The sequence below is a fragment of the Leptinotarsa decemlineata genome, unplaced genomic scaffold (assembly GCF_025532065.1).
Source record: "Leptinotarsa decemlineata unplaced genomic scaffold, Ldec_3_MD MMD2_tig00004307_RagTag_RagTag, whole genome shotgun sequence".
Lineage (NCBI taxonomy): Eukaryota > Metazoa > Arthropoda > Insecta > Coleoptera > Chrysomelidae > Leptinotarsa > Leptinotarsa decemlineata.
This window is the reverse complement of record NW_027412606.1, coordinates 15,444,612-15,465,544: the sequence shown is the minus strand read 5'-3', so window position 1 is coordinate 15,465,544 and position 20,933 is coordinate 15,444,612. Positions and strand designations below refer to the sequence as shown.

At 34.6% G+C, this 20,933-nt stretch overlaps 2 protein-coding genes across 4 annotated transcripts in view; one reads left to right on the top strand and one right to left on the bottom strand.

The window, feature by feature from the left end:
* The window catches only part of pip (heparan sulfate 2-O-sulfotransferase pipe), a 530,582-nt gene that overhangs the window by 339,813 nt on the left and 169,836 nt on the right, over nt 1–20,933 (bottom strand). The window lies entirely within an intron of this gene.
* LOC111504799 (uncharacterized) overlaps nt 2,992–20,933 on the top strand; it is a 36,656-nt gene continuing 18,714 nt past the window's right edge. The window contains exons 1-6 of one of the 2 annotated variants that reach the window (XM_074179050.1): nt 2,992–3,031; nt 3,179–3,477; nt 10,893–11,137; nt 11,912–12,052; nt 12,922–12,997; nt 18,380–18,567. In XM_074179050.1, the coding sequence (XP_074035151.1) occupies nt 3,271–3,477; nt 10,893–11,137; nt 11,912–12,052; nt 12,922–12,997; nt 18,380–18,567 (857 nt within the window). In that variant the 5' untranslated portion in view covers nt 2,992–3,031; nt 3,179–3,270. The remainder of the gene's footprint in view (nt 3,032–3,178; nt 3,478–10,892; nt 11,138–11,911; nt 12,053–12,921; nt 12,998–18,379; nt 18,568–20,933) is intronic. The other variant, XM_074179049.1, reaches the window with a different exon arrangement.

Genomic DNA, 20,933 nt, shown 5'->3' with positions numbered 1-20,933 from the left:
CTGAAACAGCTACTTTCATATAATATAAACATTGAATTACACGAAAGAAAAAAATTCTTTCGAAACAAATACTTCTACATGAACACTGAATTATACAGAAAATACCTTTCTCTACTCAGTTTGTATTTCAAACATTCGTTGTGGAATAAAAATCAGATATCATTCACATGAGTTCTACTTTGAATGGATGGTAATAAATTGTACTTACATGGAATACTGTCACCCTCACTGGTATACACCGATGTTTCGCCTTAAGACACTTGCCCCAAGGCTCTTCAGTACTAAAATGAATAACATTATAAAAAATACACACAATTCATTCATCAATTACGATTTTTTAATGTCACGGAATAAGCTTGATCTGCTTATGTCATCGATGACATCGTAATGACATTCATTCATCTATTTGATTTAATCTCAGCCAAGAGGAATCTTATTTGAATTGAAGGGGTTATATTTTTAGGAGTGATTAATTTTTGGGAAAGAAAGTTTTTGGCTTTCTACTACTCCATCTTGATACAAAAAAAGGGGATGAGGGAATCTTCCAAAGAAAAGAAGAAAGTAATCAATATGAAAATGAGTAAATCTATACATGGATGTGTAGATCATGCAAATAGGTAACTTTCAGACACAAACTGAAAGAAAGACCTCCTGAAACAGCTACTTTCATATAAACATTGAATTACACGAAAGAAAATAATTCTTTCGAAACAAATACTTCTATATATGAACACTGAATTATACAGAAGATACTTTTCTCTACTCAGTTTGTATTTCAAACATTCGTTGTGGAATAAAAATCAGATATCATTCACATGAGTTTTACTTTGAATGGATGGTAATAAATTGCACTTACATGGAACACTGTCACCCTCACTGGTATACACAAAGTTACCTCTTTGCATGATCTACACATACATGTATAGAGTTACTTATTTTCATATTGATTACTTTCTTCTTTTCTTTGGAAGATTCCCTCACCCCCTTTTTTTGTATCAAGATGGAGTAGTAGAAAGCCAAAAAGTTTCTTTCCCAAAAATTAATCACTCCTAAAAATATAACCCCTTCAATTCAAATAAGATTCCTCTTGGCTGGGATTTAATCAAATAGATGAATGAATGTCATTACGATGTCATCGATGACATAAGCAGATCAAGCTTATTCCGTGACATTAAAAAATCGTAATTCATGAATGAATTGTGTGTATTTTCTATAATGTTATCCAATTTGGTACTGAAGAGCCTTGGGGCAAGTGTCTTAAGGCGAAACATCGGTGTATACCAGTGAGGGTGACAGTGTTCTATGTAAGTGCAATTTGTTACCATTCATTCAAAGTAGAACTCATGTGAATGATATCTGATTTTTATTCCACAACAAATGTTTGAAATACAAACTGAGTGGAGAAAAGTATCTTCTGTATAATTCAGTGTTCATATAGAAGTATTTGTTTCGAAAGAATTTTTTTCTTTCGTGTAATCCAATGTTTATATGAGAGTAGCTGTTTCAGGAGGACTTTCTTTCAGTTTGTGTTTGAAAGTTACCTCTTTGTATGATCTACACATCCATGTATAGAGTTACTTATTTTCATATTGATTACTTTCTTCTTTTCTTTGGAAGATTCCCCCATCCCTTTTTTTTGTATCAAGATGGAGTAGTAGAAAGCCAAAAACTTTCTTTCCCAAAAATTAATCACTCCTAAAAATATAACCCCTTCAATTCGAAATTATTCTTGATATACAAAAAATATGGTACAAAGCGCCCCCGCTTTTTTCACAATAATACTAGTATTTTTCGTTCGTTATTGTTTTAAGCTTGTTTAAAAAATATTTTCAACTTTTTAGTTCAATGTTCTTTAAAAGCGTGTTTTTTAGTTTTTTTTTAAATATATTTATTTTTCATTTTTTTAGTTTCGTAAGCTATAAAAACGTGTTTTTGGTCTTTCAAAACTATATTTATTTTATCTAAACTTTGAGATCAATCAGCCGTATATTGTTTAAAAAAATGACTATTGATATTTTCTGATTCCGGAGAGGGAGCCTAAAAATCAGCTACCAAGTCCAAGGAAGGCAGCAGGCACGCAAAGGAGGGTTACAAATAAGGCAGCAGGCGCGCGTGTTAATAAAAAAAATACTTTTTTCAAATGAAAAAATACATGTAAAGTGAGTTCGATTCATATCCAGGAGGTTACGTACAGCGACATCTGTCTGCGAATAGATCAAGTACTAATGTCGATAATTCTGTCAAATACGGATCCCGAGCATTCAAACGGGAATGAATATGAAATGAAAAGGAGAGTTAAAAACAAACTGACAAACAAAAATACATACAGGTGAAGCTAATAAAAGAGTGTTAATAATTAAAAACACTATGAAAACTAGTTCAATGTTTCAGAAAATGGTTTTCGTTTTTAGGAATATGTTTTGTGTGCTGGCGCTCTTCTCAAAGTAAAGATAAGATTTTTTTTTGGAAAAAACATTATAGCTTTCAACTTCTCCATCATTATATAGAAAATGGAAAAGTGTTTTCCTTCCTTTGCAAGTTTTCCACTTTCTGTATGATTACGTATAAATAGAAAGCCAAGAGTTTTTTCCCGAAAAATATATATTGTGATTACTTCAAGGTTGAAATGTTAGAAGTTACCTTATCAATTAATTACGTGATAGAACTGAGCAACTATCGAACGTATTAAGGTAACATGGTATTTGTTGTATCAGCACTGTACTTTTTCTATGACTCGTATCTTTGGGATACGAGGAGTAATATGATTATAATTTGAAAATCAAAAATACTTCTAATTTCTGTTATTTCATTCAATTTTGATATTGAAATTTTTTAAAATTGGTGGTGGAAAAGATGAAAAAATAGTATACCGTCAGTGAGATTTGAGACCATTACCTACTCAGCTAACAAGAACTAGTCACATAATAAATGCTTTTTCCAGTAGTCATGGATACATTATATAATCTAAGATATTCATGTATCTCTATAATATGAGTTAGCACTGCAACAATATTCCATTGGACAAAATGAGGTATTGATATTGAGTATATTTTGAAATTTCAAATAATAATATTTTGTTTAATATTAGTGAATATTTTTATATGCATCTTCAGATTTCAGTTATTACTATTCTCAATTTCACTGGACTATTTACATTTCGGTAAATTGTTTGTTTCAGTTGACAAAAAATCACCACCTAAAAAAACACTTCTCTTTATTTTGAACGAGTATTTCGAATGTAATGGCAGAAGAATTAGGTTGATTTTCGGGATGTCGGGAGTGGTGTTTACTGTTAGTATTCCTACGGAAGCTCACGAGAAATACTTGCGAAAAGATATTAAGAAAAAAGTTACAGTAATTGACTTTCCTGAGTTGATACACGTTGAACAATGTGGGAGTGAAAAAGGGAAGTCAATCAAAAAACCATTGTTTCCTTCAGATGAGACCAAACGCAAAGGAAGTCAGTCTATGCAGATGGTGAGTTTTTGTAATGCACTGTTTGGAACCTTTGGTGTAGTAATGAATATTACTGGAGTTTTATTCTAACACCAAACCTTTCTTTTTCAACACCCCGATACGTATTTCAATCACCAAGTGATCATCTGCAAGAGGAAGATTAAAAAATTTTTTTCCTCTTGAAGATGATCACTTGGTGATCGAAATACGTGTCGGAGTGTTAAAAAAGAACGGTTCGGTGTTGGGATAGACTTCCAGTAATATTCATGGTGAGTTTATTGATTGACAAGTTGAAAATGGTGAAGAAGAGAGATCTGAAAAAATATATAGAAAAATTTGCATAAACCGTTTTCTAGCACATAAAAAATTGTGAAAAGTATAAACAAATTGAAGGTATTTAGGTATTTGCAAATATTTCAAAAACTATAAAGAATTGATAAATTTAAAACGAAGATCCTCAAAGAGGAGGAAATTTCCAAAAAAGTCTGACCTTTATCTTTATTAATCATAATTTGGGGACGCGGCGAGAACATGAAAAATTTTTAATTATTAAATATCAATTTAAAAATTTATAAAATTCAGGGTGTATTCTGAATACTATAAAAAATTGATTCTAGTTGGAAGATAATCTTAATCTTAATTTTATTCAGTAATATTTTACTTGACTTGCGGCTGCATTTAAGACCTTAAAAAATGTTTAAATAATTTCCTTCGTGGAGCTCTTTTTATTAGTGTACTCAATCGAAATTCATTATTCAAAGAAAGTAATACAAATCATGAAATTATGGAACAACAAAAATCAATTGGCGCTCCGGGGCGACTTCATTGATTCCAGGGGCGCATTTGCTTTTTCAAAACATTTTAATATTTTGTTAGTTATAATTTTTAATAGTAACAAAACATGAATAATAGACGTATTTTTATACATTTTTTAATATTCATTGTCGTATTCCTGTTTTCGTATTAAATGAAGACATTCGGTAAGATGAACAAAAAACTTTTATAAAGTGTTCATAAACAAATAGACTATGTGAGTATTTGTAAAAATTATAATATAACTAATAACCAGTCTGTGCAAAGGTTATTGTTAAATCATCTGAAAATGATATTTTTAACAGGTGATGTTCGACTGTATTGCCAAACATGCGCCAAACTAACTGACTGTTTTAAGGCACCAGTCAATTTAATCGAAGGTTCGAAATAGATGAACATTTCAATCTAGCAGACCACTGTTATAATATTCATGCAGTCATTGTTCACTGTGGTTCTGTCGTTGAATTTGGTCATTATTACGCCTTGGTCAAAGACGAAACGGACTGGTTTAAGTTTGACGATAGTCGGGTCACGAAGTGTTCTGGCGATGTATTGAATCTATTGGAGCCTCTGGAGACACCCTACATTTTGTTTTATGAGCGAGATCATTGGCAGATCAAGATCTTCAGATGATATGGTGCTGCAGGTTTTTCCGGGTTTTCCTGCAGCTGAAAAAGCAAATGCGCCACTGGAATCAATGAAGTCGCCCCGGAGCGCCAATTAATTTATCGTTATTTTGTTGTCTTCATAATGAAATGATTTTTAATTGTTTATGATCGTTTTCGTCATATTTCAAATGATCAAATAATTAGTTAGGAAATTTCAAAATTCATAAGTGACATTCCTCTATAAATTAACAAAACAAAATTTTATCAAAAATTTTATTGTTTGTCAACCGAACAATTTGTTAAGAACAAATTCCCAAACGTGAATTTTTTTTAAAACTGCTAAAAGTTACAAAAACAATCATATATTTCAAACTTTCCTATTTTTTGATTGTGCTTTTAAAAATTATGTGCTACATGTGTGTATGTTTTGCTATATATTTTACCTCATTTAGGATAAATAGATTTTCAATATTTACATTGGAATTTATAACCTTTGTTTTTTCTTAGTTTCACAAAGATTTATGAACTACTCACCAATGTATACTAGGTAATTATTTTTATATTCCTATATAAAACATGCTATCCCCCAGGTTAAGTTGTAAAACAGCCTCGGCTGAACTTCGCCCGTTCATTGATTTTTGTATTTACTTCTTCTTCATAAACAATGTATGCCAATGAATAAAGCCCATTTATTATTTTTTTTTCACCGTAGTGTGCGCTGGTCAGGCCCTATCCCCCGAAGCCCCGATACATTAGAGAGGGCGCGCCAGCATCATCAACCAATGACCACTCTCCACACCGTGGGGTAAGGGATCATTGGGTCCGAGAATCATGTGCCCTGAGCAAACGCAGTGAGCCTAGAATGACAGCCTTCTGCATCTGTGCGGCTAAGATTTCTGCCTAAGTGCGGCAAGCCGGTATAATTTCAAGATTCGAGAGTAGAGAGGACACCATTCCACCAAGGACTCCAATAATCAGACTAACCATCTTGACAGTGATCTGGATAGAGTCTGCGAAGTTCGAAGAGAAAATCTCGATATTTTATCCGTTTTTCCTCCTCTTTTCTGACGATATTCGTCTCGCCAGGAGCTGAAAACTCCACGACAAATATCGTTTTGCTCTGGTGATCGAGAAGGACTACATCAGACTTATTAGCTTGTATGAGTCTGAGGGTGGTGAACGAATAGTTCCAATCAATTCGGCACTTCTCGTTCCCCACAACGGATTCAATATCCCCCGGAGCGTAGAGCAACACCGGTGTCTCGTCAATACTGTGAGAGTGCCGTAGATGATAATATAGCACTCTTAGGGCCGCGTTATGTCGATGGATATAGGCCGAGACTGCATATGATGAACATGCTGATAGCAAGTGCATTAGGGTATCGGGAGCCTCGCGGCAGGCCCTGCACCTTGTGTCAGGAACCTCTATACCCATCACGCGACTGCGATAGACTAAGGTGTTGAAGACACCATCCTGGCAAGCCATGATGAACTCCTCAGTTTCCGACTTCAGCCCACTCGCTCTGAGAAAAGCAAACGTCAGGCAGCTGCCCTAAGGAGAAATGCTCCAATTCTTGCTCTCTCATAGTCACGGACCATGCAGAGAAGGGGATCCGAACTCCTGACGACTTTACAGGCTGTATCCAGTGCCATTCTGTCATGTAGACACTCCAAACTCGAAAGTCCACGGCCTCCTTGTTGTCGGGGGAAGTACAAGCGTGAAACGGGCGATTTGAGATGCAAACTCCTATAGAGATGCATCATTTTTTTAGTTGTTAGGTCGAGTTGATACAGCTCCTCCCGAGTCCACTTCACTACTCCAAACGAGTAGAGTAAGACTGGAACGGCAAGCATATTTGTTGCAGCTATTTTGTTCTTTCCCGACAGTTCTGATGACCATATCTGTCGAAGTTTCTGCTGATACTTGCCGCGGAGAGAGTTTTTCACTGCTGTTACCTCTTGGGAGTGGCGTTGTTCCATCCCGAGGTGAGTATACGTCTCTCCGGCATCCAGATGGTGTAGGATGCTTCCATCTACGAGCTGCACATCCTCTTCGTATTCCCCGCACCGTCCTCTTTTGAGATGGACCATTGCACATTTGTCTATCCCAAATTTCATACCGATAGCATGCGTGTACTCTTCCACCACCCTCAAGGACTGATGGAGATCCTTCTTTCCAGAGGCATAAAGTTCAAGATCATCGATATAAAACAGATGGGTGACCATGTGCCTCCGGTTCCCGGGGGTGCCACAGTTATACCCTTGAGTATTTCTGAGCGCAACGGATAATGGCAATAGTGAGATGCAGAAGAGAAGGGGACTGAGAGAATCACCCTGAAATACACCCCTTCTGAAAGTGACCCACCCTGTTTGGACTCTTGCTTGACCAGATGTTATGGTGAAGCGAGTTCGCCAAAGTGGTATCAGTTGTTCAATGCATCTCACTATGTTATCGAGTACCGCAAGGCATCTGAGCAAATGCAAGATGAGCTCATGCGAAATTGTGTACACGCCGTTCAATCTCCCGAACCGCAAGGCCGGGATTTCGTCCTTCCGATTCGGAAAGCGATTGGACGACGTTATACACAGCGGTGTTGATTTGCCAGATGTCAGCCTCTTCTGTTAGAACACTATGAACCTCCGCATCCAAACAAGCTAGTTCTTGTGGCTTCAGGGGCCTAATCCTGTGGAGCGCCCTGCGTGTTCTGATTGACTCCATTGGTGGCATGATGCGAGTCTCCTCTCCAGCCGTGCCAACGGGTGGTAGAACTGTCACTTCTACCACTTCGTTAGCAGGCTGGGAGGAGCTATATAGCCCTGCCGCCGAAGATAGGATACGTAATCCCTAAGATTTTGGGCGGAAAAGGCGGCATGCTCCGGATGTGTTTCACACCACAGAGCATGCAATCTCGCCATGTATCCTCTTCGCGCGGGCTCACTACTCTCGTAGCAATGCATAAGGCTATCTCTCAGCTCATGCGTCCACTCAAAGCGTCCGTTGTCGTTCCCAGGGTTGTCATTGGTAGGCAAATCATCGTTATGGGCCCCACCACGTTGCCTCTGACCCCTCCAAGCGGGTCGATCGGAATTATTATTATTATTTTTTTTTTCACCGTAGTGTGCGCTGGTCAGGCTCTATCCCCCGAAGCCCCGATACATTCGGGAGGGCGCGCCAGCATTATCTACCAATGACCACTCCCCACACCGTGGGGTAAATGATCATTGGGTCCGAGAATCATGTGCCCTGAGCAAGCGCAGTGACAGCCTTCTGCATCTGTGCGGTTGAGAGTTCTGCCTTAGTGCGGCAAGCCGGTATGATTTTAAAATTCGAGAGTAGTGAAGACATCATTCCACCAAGGACTCCAATAATCAGAACAACTATCTTGACAGAGTGATCTGGATAGAGGAGAATAGATTATTATTATTATTATTATTAGTATTATAAGTTGCACGAACCACTCGAACTAATTGGAATTAATTTTGTTGTTCGGGATACTCAGATGGTTCACTCCGTCTTAAATGACCTTATATGAATGATATTTATTTTTTCTTAAAATGAATGAGCGGTGGATTTGGCTACTCCTGTGTTACGTTCAATGGTGCGAGTGGATGTCTCAGGATTTTCAACAACGGCCTGTAACACATCACGCTGACTTTCTTCATTAGATTGATTTTGTCGGGAAACCACACGTTTTTTAAATGAGCCGTATTCTTTTAGATTAGGAACTAAATATTGATTTACCGGGTTGTTGCCTCTCTGGATACTTATTAGAGTACGCACGTTTGGCATCAACACAATTTCTTTGGCACAAAATCTAACAGGACAACAAATGAAATTTTTCAGTATTCGAAAAGCTGCTGTTTTCCATTTTTAACACAAATTATGTAGGTAACGAGATGTAAAAGTAGGAAGGGTAATACGTCAAAAATTCTTCCAAACATCAGTATTTTCATGACATCAGAACATTATGTGTAATTTTTGCCAGCGCGGAGGTACTATCTAAAATTGAAAAAAAGCAGCAGAAAAAAAAGCTTTTCATTTTGCGCGAGAAATGTATGAAATCATATTGTGTTATACGTTGCTGTATTTATAATGAAAAATGGAGTCGCATACTGGGTATACTTTAGTTTCGGCCCATATAAAAATATAAAGTGGATAATGTTTTCTAAAAGACGAAACATTGCGGAAAAATTCTGCTTACATTATCTTGTAGTCCTTAAGAAGTGTCCACGGAAAAGTACTATTTGTTTTACATTTCCTTTGAAAATAAAGCTAGGATAAAATAAAAACGAAATTCTCAAATATCGGTTTTTCATGGATATCTCCGAAACTACTCAGAATATTAAGATTTTCTAAATGACATATTATTAGGCACATAAATGCACTACTTTTCTCTAATTCAATCGACCCCGTATCCGATATCCCCATGCTGTTCATTCTTATCTTGGACACAGCGTATATATATATATATATATATATATATATATATATATATATATATATATATATATATATATATATATATACTTTCACGTCTCCCTATGTATCGTAGAGTTTTTTTGAGTTTTTTTTCATTTTTAGGTACCTATTCATATTGTTCCCATTGTTCTGAGCGTTTTCTACAATGAACTTCGAATAAAAAAACCTTTTATGATTATTTGAAACATATCTACATCAAAAATATATTATATGTGTCTTAATAAGCAGAAAAAGAAATTATAGCAATAATAACATCCGAAACGAAGACTATAATTGTAATGAAAATTGAAATGAAGTAATTTATATAGGTACCCAAAAAAATTACGGGCGCAATAAATATTCGAATTGGAGTCCTTCCATTTCGAGGCATTTTTAAACTCGGTTTTTCATATTATTTATTGCCCTTAATACACTTATTTGCTGCATTGTTGCGAAATCATTCAAAATCCTCAATCTCGACTCTTTCACATTTTCTATCTCTCTGCCACCGTAAATTCTATTTTTCAATGTCCCCCATAGAAAATAGTCCAAAATAGTAAGATTTGGTTTTTGCAGACCATCTTATTGTCCTATTATTTGTCTCGAAATAGAAGGACTCCAATTCGAACGTTTATTGCACAATTAATTTTTTTTGTATATAAATTACTTACTTCATTTCAATTTTCATTATAATTATTGTGTCCATTTCGGATGTTACTATTGCTACCATTTTTTTTCTGCTCATCAGAACACATATATTATATTTTTGTTGTAGATATGTTTCGGATAATCATAAAAAAATTTCTTATTCGAAGTTCACTGTAGAAAACGCTCAGAGCAATGGAAAAATATGAATAGGTACCTATAAATGAAAAAAAAACTCTCGAAAAACTCTATGGTACATAGGGAGACGTGAAAGTTGCTATTGTGTTTTTATTCAACTCAGTCAACCAATTTCCAGGGCCGTAATTTAAAAGGGAATAATTCACACAATTATAATCGAATATTACCGGAAAATTCTGAAATATAAAATTTAATTTAATTTCTCAGTATGAAGTGAACGTCTACGATTCAAAAACATTAACAAAAAATACAGGTCCGTATTCAAAAATTCATGTGGGTGGCCCAAGTCAGATGACACCGTGTATAAAACATTCATGGATATATTCTGAAAGCCCACATCAAGTGCCAGTAGCAAAATGTGGACAGATTTTCAATATGACTGCGAATTAAGGAGATAAATGCAAAAAAAATATTTGGGATTTTTTGGTTTTTCCTGTATATCTCCAGATCCAAAAGAGCTATATTCGATTTCTTCACATCATTGAATAGGTCTCTGAAATACGCAACTTTGCCATAATTTAACCGACACTGTATCTCCTATCGTTTACGAGATCCCCATGTACAGAAACGAATTTGAATAGCCCTGTATATATCATCATATCTAAATGTGTTTGGAATTTATGAAACAATACCATACCATTATGTTATTCATGATCACAGTAAAGTTTATAGTGTTGAACCTTTCGAGGTAAAATCATCATTCTTTTTCTCAGGCACTGCAAACGATTTTAATTGAAATGAACATAACCAATTCGACTTGGTGTGGAAGAGAACAAGATAACTATCAACTGGTTATTTTTCCCATAGACTCCAGTGACAGATGCGATGAAATTTTGGAAGTCCTCAAAGAAAATGGAATCGGACAACGATTCAATTCTGTCGTCAGCGTCATTCCTTGCTCTATTCAATATCACGCCAATCAAGATTTCGAGTTCAAACAAGATGAAGATATTGATATGTAAGTGTAACTTTCCAATTCATACTTAAAACTTCCAATTTTGTACCGAATACAAAATAAAATGATGCCCAGTGAATGTCCATTTATAGCCAGAAAAATACCAAAATCCTAATAAAACAAAATATGTTGCATAAGCTCTTCAGGGTTGTTAATCGTCAGGCATTTGCTGTATTCTGCTGTGTAGGGACATTGGGAGCGGTGAATCTTTTCATATCTTAACACTTATGTATATCTCCTGCTCAAAACAGTCCTCAAACTGATTCTAATGTATGTTAGGAGATGCTCTTTTCCTGTTTACGGTTTTGTTTTCGGAATTGAACTCATGTTACTCCACTGTAGTCAACATATTCTTTCTGAGACGAAGGATTCATATATACCACGAGATACGCTAAAATCAGACAAGTGCCACCCACATCATTGTCTTGGTTGTATCTGTCTTGCATTGATGAGGAGTAACACTCCGAAACTGGTCTATAGGTGAACACTCTGGGAGGAAATTCATTTTCCAGAAGATATTTGCCTTATCCTACTGTGAAGGGTCATTGACAAGGGGAATGTTTCAAATTTCAATTGGAAATACATATTTTCTTAATACATGTGTAACTCTCTTCGATTTTGATATCTATTAGAGTTTCATTCCATTCATAAAGTAATGATGAATATATATGAAACTTAGTCAGTCATTCACTGGGCATGAATTATCATCTCTGGGTCACCTGAAGATGTTTCCATTTGGAATAAATAAATTTTTCATGACACTTTGATTTTTTTAAGAGATAACTCCGAAAGAACAACTGGATGGCATCGATTTATTACATCGATCAGAGCAAGACTGACCGTAGCCCAAGTCGTAGAGAATGTTAAGATGCATGCTTCATTAACATTTGATTTCATTTTTCTCATACTGATTTCAACGTAAGTAACTTCGTAATTGATTCAAAATATTGTTCAAAGGACTGCTTTATTTTCTATTTCCAATTGAAACATTTCCAACATGAGAAAGTGTCACTTAACATCCATAAAACTCTAATCTATGTTACACAGTGTTTTAATTAGTATGTTCATATATCTATAAAAAGAAATTACCATTATATTGGCTTACTTTCGTTATATTCATTATATTAGATAAATATTGAACTGACTTTTTGAAGTTTCTAAATATACTCATTTGGAAAATAATACAACTGTTGAGATGAGTTATTACTCCAGAATGGTATCTGTAATACGAGTAAACCTCATATACTTTTAGGTGTGCTACTATTGACGAATGTTAGTGTTGACAGTTTTGAATAAGTAACTTGCTTGTGAAAAAGATTGAAAATATTTTTCTCTTTTCTGAGAAAACACTCAAATCTGCATATCTTTTTTATATAGTTACTTTTCTATATAAAAATTCAATAATTCAGCAAAAACCTCATTTTATTTTGTCTCTAGTAGCTGATCGATAGGTCAACATAGAGACCAAAATCACATAATACAACCAAAGGGGATTAAAAGAGATTAACGGCCCTTACTCCTTCAAGTTAGACACATCTTTGAGAGCTCATAAATAGATCTTACTCAGATACAACACTTCGTTGTAATAGTTGTCTTCTAGAAAAACTAGCCGAACGTTTCTGTTTTCAATCAAAAACATTGTGCAGAAATAACGTTACTACGGAAGCAGTTTTTTCAGACTGGTTTGTTATACTCATGTTCAAGACTCCTCGCTACTTGAACACCCTCATGAATGGATACAATTTTGCCGTTCTCCATTTTGCTGAAATCATTTGATACTGTTTCAGAACCATGTGTGCAATTGGATTAGTTGAAAATAGCAATGTCTATCTTCTTTCCAGTATGGTTATTTGTCCAATGATGGTAAGTTAACAATAGCATTTTTACAATTAATCATTATTTTCAATGAACCTTTTTCCTGAAGTACGAAAAGTGACTCACTAGCGCAGCGCTAGTTGTTCGGTAGGGACAAACAATGCCTAATCCTCATATAAATATATGGTAAAGTACAATTAAAAAAGAATGTTTTTAACGGAAGAAGATGTTCCTAGAGTAAAACTAAAATTTGCAACTGTGAAGAATAACAATGTTGTAACATTGAAACGTTGGCTAGCATGCCATAATTTGAAAGTAACTGGAAAAAAGTGAATTAATAGACAGGTTAGTATACAGACTCTAGTAAAAGAATAGCGGTATTTTCAAACTGTAATAAATGAAATTAAAAATAATTATGAATTTCAGATTTATTCCCGACTGAAATATGAATCAAATATAGATGCTGCGGTAATGAAATGAATGAAATTGAATATAATAAATGAATATGATTCAATAAACGATTGAGGTTATAACTCATTCCAATCAATGGTAATTAACGATGAAAAATTTAATATTCATTTCATGTTTACATACATATGAATATTTATTTATTTTTGGCACTGTTAAATCCACTCTCCTCGAAGCATGTATCCCATTTCTTACATCTAACATCATTAATATGAGGTTTTATAAATGGTATATAAAACACGTTTTCTTCCGGATATCGATTATCCGACGTACAATTCGCAAAACAACAATGCTTTGTTGGCATTATACTAGCACAAAATAATTTTTTATATCAGATTTATATTTTCAAATAATAAATTAATATTACGTATTTACATGTGAATAGTTAATGTTTGTCCCTACTAATAGTGCGGCCTCTCGTGACACGTTCGCTGTACTATTCTCAGGAAAAAGGCTCATTGCAAAAATTCAACTCCGAATTCAAATATGATTCAGGTAACACAAACACCTACACTTACACCCGCAAACTCATTCATTACTCACACCCGTGAGTCGATTTGTTACTGAAAAGAGTCAAAAAACGTCGCCAAAAAATTTAGGTTGCATTTCGGTTATTAGGTTGTTTCTAAAGTTTTGTCCGTTTCAATGAGTTTGTAATATCTCAGTGAATACCCATTCAATTCAATCAAAATAAGCGCAATTTGGGTCAGTGCACTTTTGCCAACGTACCACAAGTCGATCGATTCCGTCAGCATAAAAATTCTGTGCTTGGGATTAGATGAAGTCGACAAAAGCCGTTTTTTGTCTGGTTCTGATTAACGAAGGTTCTACCGGCGAAAAAGTGATCGAAGTGCTTGAAACAAATGGTAGTCGGTTGGCGAGAGTTCTGGGGAGAATGGTGGGTGAGACAGAACTTCGACGCTCAATTCATTTCATTTTCGAATAGAAAGTTATAGTTCATCATACCAGCTGCTGATTCCCATACAGTAACCATGGTCTTTTTTGGTAAGTTTTCGCCTTTAGAAAGTTACCTGGATGGCTCAACGGTGTCCAATCACTGTCCTGAACGTCTCCTGTTATTGTAGAGGATAAAATTTTCATCACACGTGACGATCCGATACAAAAGTTGTTCGGTTTGTTCGACCTTTCCAATACGTTTGAAACTACCAAAAACCGCATTATAGGCACCATTTGTGATGGGTCAGTCCCCACCAGGGATTGGTTCAATTTGAATTCGTGCAGAAAAATTTGCCCAAAATCATTTAACGATATCATGTAGTAAATGAGCTGAAGAAAGTCAAAATATTATAATTAGGAAAAAAGTCAATACCATCAACGTATAACATAACTAAATCTACGAGTATATCGACCAGTATATACCAAGAAACAGTGGAGTAAACATTTATTGAGATGTGGAGCTACGAAAACACATGGTACTCAAACGGACAGAACTTTTGAAACAACCTAATATTTACGTAGCTTCTGCCACTGGAGATATGTTTCCCTTCATCTACTGATAAGTAAGAGCTACTTTTTCAAAACTTTGATTTAGTTCTTTAACAGAAAAACAGATTTTAAACAGATTTTTTCTTAAACAGTTTTGGAATATACAGGGCGAATCAACAAGATTCCCACGATCAATTGCTATCAGGGAAATTTTATTTTCGCAGTCACATCGATAAATACTATCTTTCAAAATTATTTTCTCGCATACAGGGTGATTCAGCCGAACGTGGCCAACCAAAGTTATATTTTTTAAATGGAACACCCAGTATATGAATACGTCATTCGATTTTATATTTTTCAGTGTTCGACCGAAACTGGTTTTTACGACCGAAACCGAAACCGACTTTCGGCAACGGTCTCAGTTTCGACCGAAACCGAAACTTCCTTAGAAGAATTATGTTTTAAAGAAAACATTATTATAATCAGTCAGTCTTTATTTTTTATCTTTAAATCACAACCGTTATGCAGTCTTCGACATTTTCACTTATTGATAATCAACATAGAAACCCTTAGTTGAGAAAAAATATTATTTGCACCTTAAAAATACTTAAAATAGGTGAGGTGTTTATTTGAATAGGTGTAGATTCTTTTTTTTTAATATTATTAATGGTTTTTCAGAAATATTAAACATAAAATCACTTTTAAGTTTTTAGCTAATGTTACAGTAGGTACTTAATACTTATGTAATAAACAAAGTAAATCACAAAGTGAGTAACGACATGATCAGGCACGTGGACGCGGCAAAATGACCGCCGCTTGTATGAACTCCCGCCGCGAGAACTCCCGAATGCAGTTTTGGTTTCGGTCGTAGTTTCAGCAGGTTTGCCGCCGAAACCGAAATTTAACCGAAACCCGTTTTTTTACCGAAACTCGACCGAAATCGATACCGAACTTTAGGTCGGACTCTATATTTTTTCAGCTCTCTAAAGACTTTTTTTATCGAATTTCCATCACGGCATTGCCAAGTTATTCCAGAAAAACCTATTTTGCAGACAATATTTTTTTAATTCACCACCCGCAAGTCTACAACAATTAAGTGGATTTTTTTAGGTATAGTTAGTCAAAATCAGTATGATAATTTCTGAAATATCAACTTTCGGAAATAATATATAGGGTGCTCGGTAAAACCAGTCAAGTTTCATTCATTTTCAAACAGACATAATTCAACTTTCTCAAATGAAACACCCTATATTTTTTCATTTGTGTGAAATGTTTCAACATTTCACTACATTTTTTATCGGAGGTAGGTAAACTATACGAAAAACAAATATTTTACAAATTATACCCAGTTTTATTAATTGTTGTAACCAATCTTCTTGTCTTCTATAGATGTTGGAGGAGTTTGGTAGACAATCCATTTGATATACCCCCATTGAAAAAAACCCATTTTGATCAGGTTAGGTGATCTTGGTGGCCACGCCACAGGCCCACCCCTACGTATCCATTTTTTATTGAAATGATCGTTGAGGTATTCCCGTTCCTCAGTTTTAAAATGTGGTGGTGCACCGTCTTGTTGTAGCCACATTCTAAGTCTTGTTTCATATGGAACCCCGTCCAATAAATTCGAAAACTCATGCCGAAGAAATGTTACATATTTTCTTCCAGTGAGATGCCTACCAAAAAAATTCAGACCGATAACTCTTTTTCCGAGAATTCCACCCCAAACATTCAGTGACCAACGCTTTTGATGGTTCAGGCAACGAACAGAATGCGGTTTTTCCGTTGCATAATATTATGCCGATTCACAGTTTCAATTTTTATGAAAAGTCGCTCCATCAGAAAATAACCCTGAATAGAAAAAATTATTTTCCTGATTGATCTTTTCTAAGCCCCATCGGCAAAATTGAATACGTTTTTTAAAATCTCTTCATCAATTGCATGTGGAAAGGATAAAATTTGCTTGCTCATATCATTCGAGACACGCTGGTTTGAGAAAATGCCCATTCCCTGTTCAGGTCTCGGGTACTCACATGAGAATTTTCAACAAGGTGAATAGCAATTTGAAGTGTATTCTCTTCATTTGTTACAGGACAGACACGTTCGAACTTCTCGTGATTAACATTACCAGTTCTTTCAAATCTTGTTTTTAGAGCCTGAAATGCCCTTCCATCTGGTTGTCTTCTTTCGGGGAACTTCTCTTTGTAAATCTTAGATGCAAGGAGGCAGCTTCCGTCACTTTCCCACAAAGCATAGATCATTTGCACCATATCTTCCAATTCATAATTCATAGTGAAAATGATTCAATCTACACGCGAAAGAAACTTCAATACATGGCGTTATTGACGAATTCCGAGATTCATTTTTTGATATTACTTATGGATCTCTGGGTTTTTTCGGAAATAAGCAGTATAAATATTCTTTAGTTTTTTACGCATTTCTTACCGTTGAAACCGCTGATAACTATCACTAGATGGTATGAAAAATGTGAATGTATTAGCGATTAGTTGGAATATTCGAAAAACAAATTTGAGTAAATGTAAAAAAATAATTTTTTTTGTGATTACAACTATTACTAAAACTTGATGTAATTTGTAAAATATCAGTTTTTCGTATAGTACACTGCTGATAAGAAATCTCGTGAAATGTTGAAACAGGGTGTTCCATTTGAAAAAGTTGAATTATGTCTGTTTGAAAATGAATGAAACTTGGCCGGTTTTACCGAGAACACTATATATTGTTTCCGAAAGTTGGGATTCTAGAAATTATCAGAGTGATCTTGACTAACCATTCCTAAAAAATCAAATCAATTGCTTTAGACATGCGGGTGGTGAATTAAAAAAAGATTGTCTGCAAAATAGGTTTTTCTGGAATAACTTGGCAATGCCGCAATGGAAATTCGAGAACAAAGATTCCTTAGAGAGCTGAAAAAATATGGAATCGAATGACGAATTCATATACTGGGTGTTCTATTTAAAAAAATATAACTTCAGTTGGCCACGCTCGACTGAATCACCCAGTATGCGAGAAAATAATTTTGAAAGATAGTATTCATAGATATGACTGCAAAAAAAATTGAGCAGTTCGAAAAATTGTTTTCTCTGATTGCAATGGACCGAGGGAATCTTGATGACTCACCCTGTATTGACACACTTATTTCTGCAATCAAAGATTTTGTAGACTGAAAATTGTTTTGAATAGTTTATGATTATCAGATACATTCAAATCTAAACTTTGCTCCCTAAAGGAAGTTGACAGTATCAGGAGATGATTAATATCGATTCATCACTCTATTAACATTGAACAGGGTGAAACCCTTCTCTCGCTTCAATCACACATAAACGAATAACTCTCTAACTTCCTTCTGATTGTGAATCAATCAAATCGCTGAACCGTTTAGATCAAGTTTTTGGGATGAAAATACTGAAACTACCACTCACTCTGAACCCAAATCTCGCGATATGATACCTACATTAATATTTTTGCAGTCTGATTTTGCAAAAAATATTTCGATTTTAGGGTCCTGTAATGGCAGGTACATTTGGATCAGTCATCCAGCACAGGGGCTTATTGAAAATTGGCGTGCGAAACGAAATTATTGGAATGGGAATAGCCACCCTCGTAGGTTTTTGTTACGGATCTGTAATTTGCGCTTTCACAGATATATATGGCACTCAAACATGGCCAACTTATGAAATGCTCTCAAGGTTAGAATTTACACTACAATAGATTTTTACAGGCCAATACATACAACAATTATCTGTAAAATGTATTTATAAAAAGCTGATCTTTCCACTTTCGACTTTTAACTCGAAATTGTGACTTCAATCTTGAAATTTCGACTTCGAAAACGAAATTTTGACTATAATCTCGACTAGAAATTTCGACTTTAAATTCGATATTACTATTTTAAACTCAAAATTTCGACTTTGAACTCGTGCTAACTATTTGAAAATCGATATTTCGAATTTGATATCGAAATTTTGAGATTAAAGTCGAAATTAGCATCATCAGATGATGATTGAGACTACTCTTCTAACAACTATGGTAACGTTTTCATACACATCTAGACGAATCATTATCATGTGAATCATTATCATTCAATTAATTTCTAGTATCCAATGTTGGGAAGGAAAGGTTTTGGCTTATTCACTATTATGATAAAATTGGTCAAAATAGGTCAAATCAGAGCATTATGTGGGAAACACTACCTTACACTACCTTTGGCCTTACAGCTTGTAAGGCCAAAGACTAACAGCAATACGTTTACTGATGGTATTTATTTCAAAATAAATGGCCAGTCAGTCATTCATAAAAATAATCTAGATGTTGCAGAATCATTTACCAATTATTTTATTGATAGCGTACAAGAAATTGTGAACACTATTGATCAAACTGATTCACTTCATGAGAACAATGTTATATCGATTAACAACTCCTTCGAGAAATTAAAAGTGTTGGAGTGAGTAGATTTGTGTAACTTATAAATACATCTTTGAGCACTGGCAGATTTCCGAAGGAGCTCAAGACCAGTGTCCTTGTATCAATTCTGAAAGTCCCTAACACAAATAAATCCTGGGAATTTAGACCAATCAACACTTTGCCTTGTATTGAAAAAATATTAGAACTCGCAATTTATTGAATGTCTAGAAAATAATGAAATTTTACCTCTTTCATTTACTATATTGTATAGGAATCGTGTGAATTATATCTGATTCAATTCCATAGCGAGTGTTTGGCATACAAACTGAATAGAGAAAAATGAATTTTGCATGATTCACTGTTCATATAAAAGTATTTGTTTCGAATGTATTTTTCTTTCGTGTTTTTCAATGTTTATATGAAAATAGCTATTTCGAGAAGGCTTTTCTTCCAGTTTGTGTCTGAAAGTTACTTCTTGTAATGATCTATCTTTGTATAGAATTACTTTTTTAGAATTGATTGCTTCCTCCCTTTCTTCGGAATATTCTTACATGTTTTTGTACCAGAATGGAGAAGTAGAAAGCCAAAAACTTTCTTTTACAAAAAATTAGCCACTCCTAAAAATATACCCCTTTCAATTTAATCTTAGTAGTATATTGAAATATATTAATAAAGATCATAGATTATAAATATCAATAATGAATTTTTCAATATAGATTCCACAATCATTAGAAAATTAATTAAATACTTTTTTGATGTTCCTATTAATAACAAGTGAGAAAAACATTCGTGGACCACTTCCTCTCAGCTGATTTTGAATAACAATTCTGTCAGATTTCATGAAATGTATTCTTCAAACACGTGTTTGAGTGCATTATTTTTCACAAGAATTAAATTAAAATAAATTAATAATCAATTTGAAAATATTATATGTTATGAAAATTATGTGAATTTTAATCTACCAAGAGAGTAAATTTGATCCTTGGATCACACCAAATATACGGGGGCTCAATGCACAGTTGAATGCACACTTCAATTATAAAATATAATTACCTTACTGATGACTTGATAGTGTGATTTTGCTTTCTTCGCATGATGCTGCTCACTTTCACTTTATAAATTATCACTGTTGGACATATTTTATTTTTAATTACATTAAAAATTATTTATTTAGTGAAACACAGGTTATATATATATATATATATATATATATATATATATATATATATATATATATATATATATATATAAATCAAAAATGAAAATTCATGGACACAACACTCCAAAATAGTGGGCAAACCGCGGACACGTGTTTCTGGTTATTGGCCTCATCAGCGCGGTGCAGCCAAGTGCAAAAATGGGCAACACTTGTTTGCCGAAAATAGGAAGCAACACATACGTACGGAGTCAATAACAGGAGCCAACCGCACATTTGTGGTTCCAGTCAGATGTAGCCTGGGAATTCTGGGTCTTCTGACTGATTTATATCATACACACTCAATAACATCTATATCTTTATATATGTATATATATATATATATATATATATATATATTACAATGTAGGTTTTCACGGATGGTAGAATATGATGTGTTGTTTTTCTGTGTTTTCGTTGTGTACTATCGAATAGTACACAACGGATGAACACCCG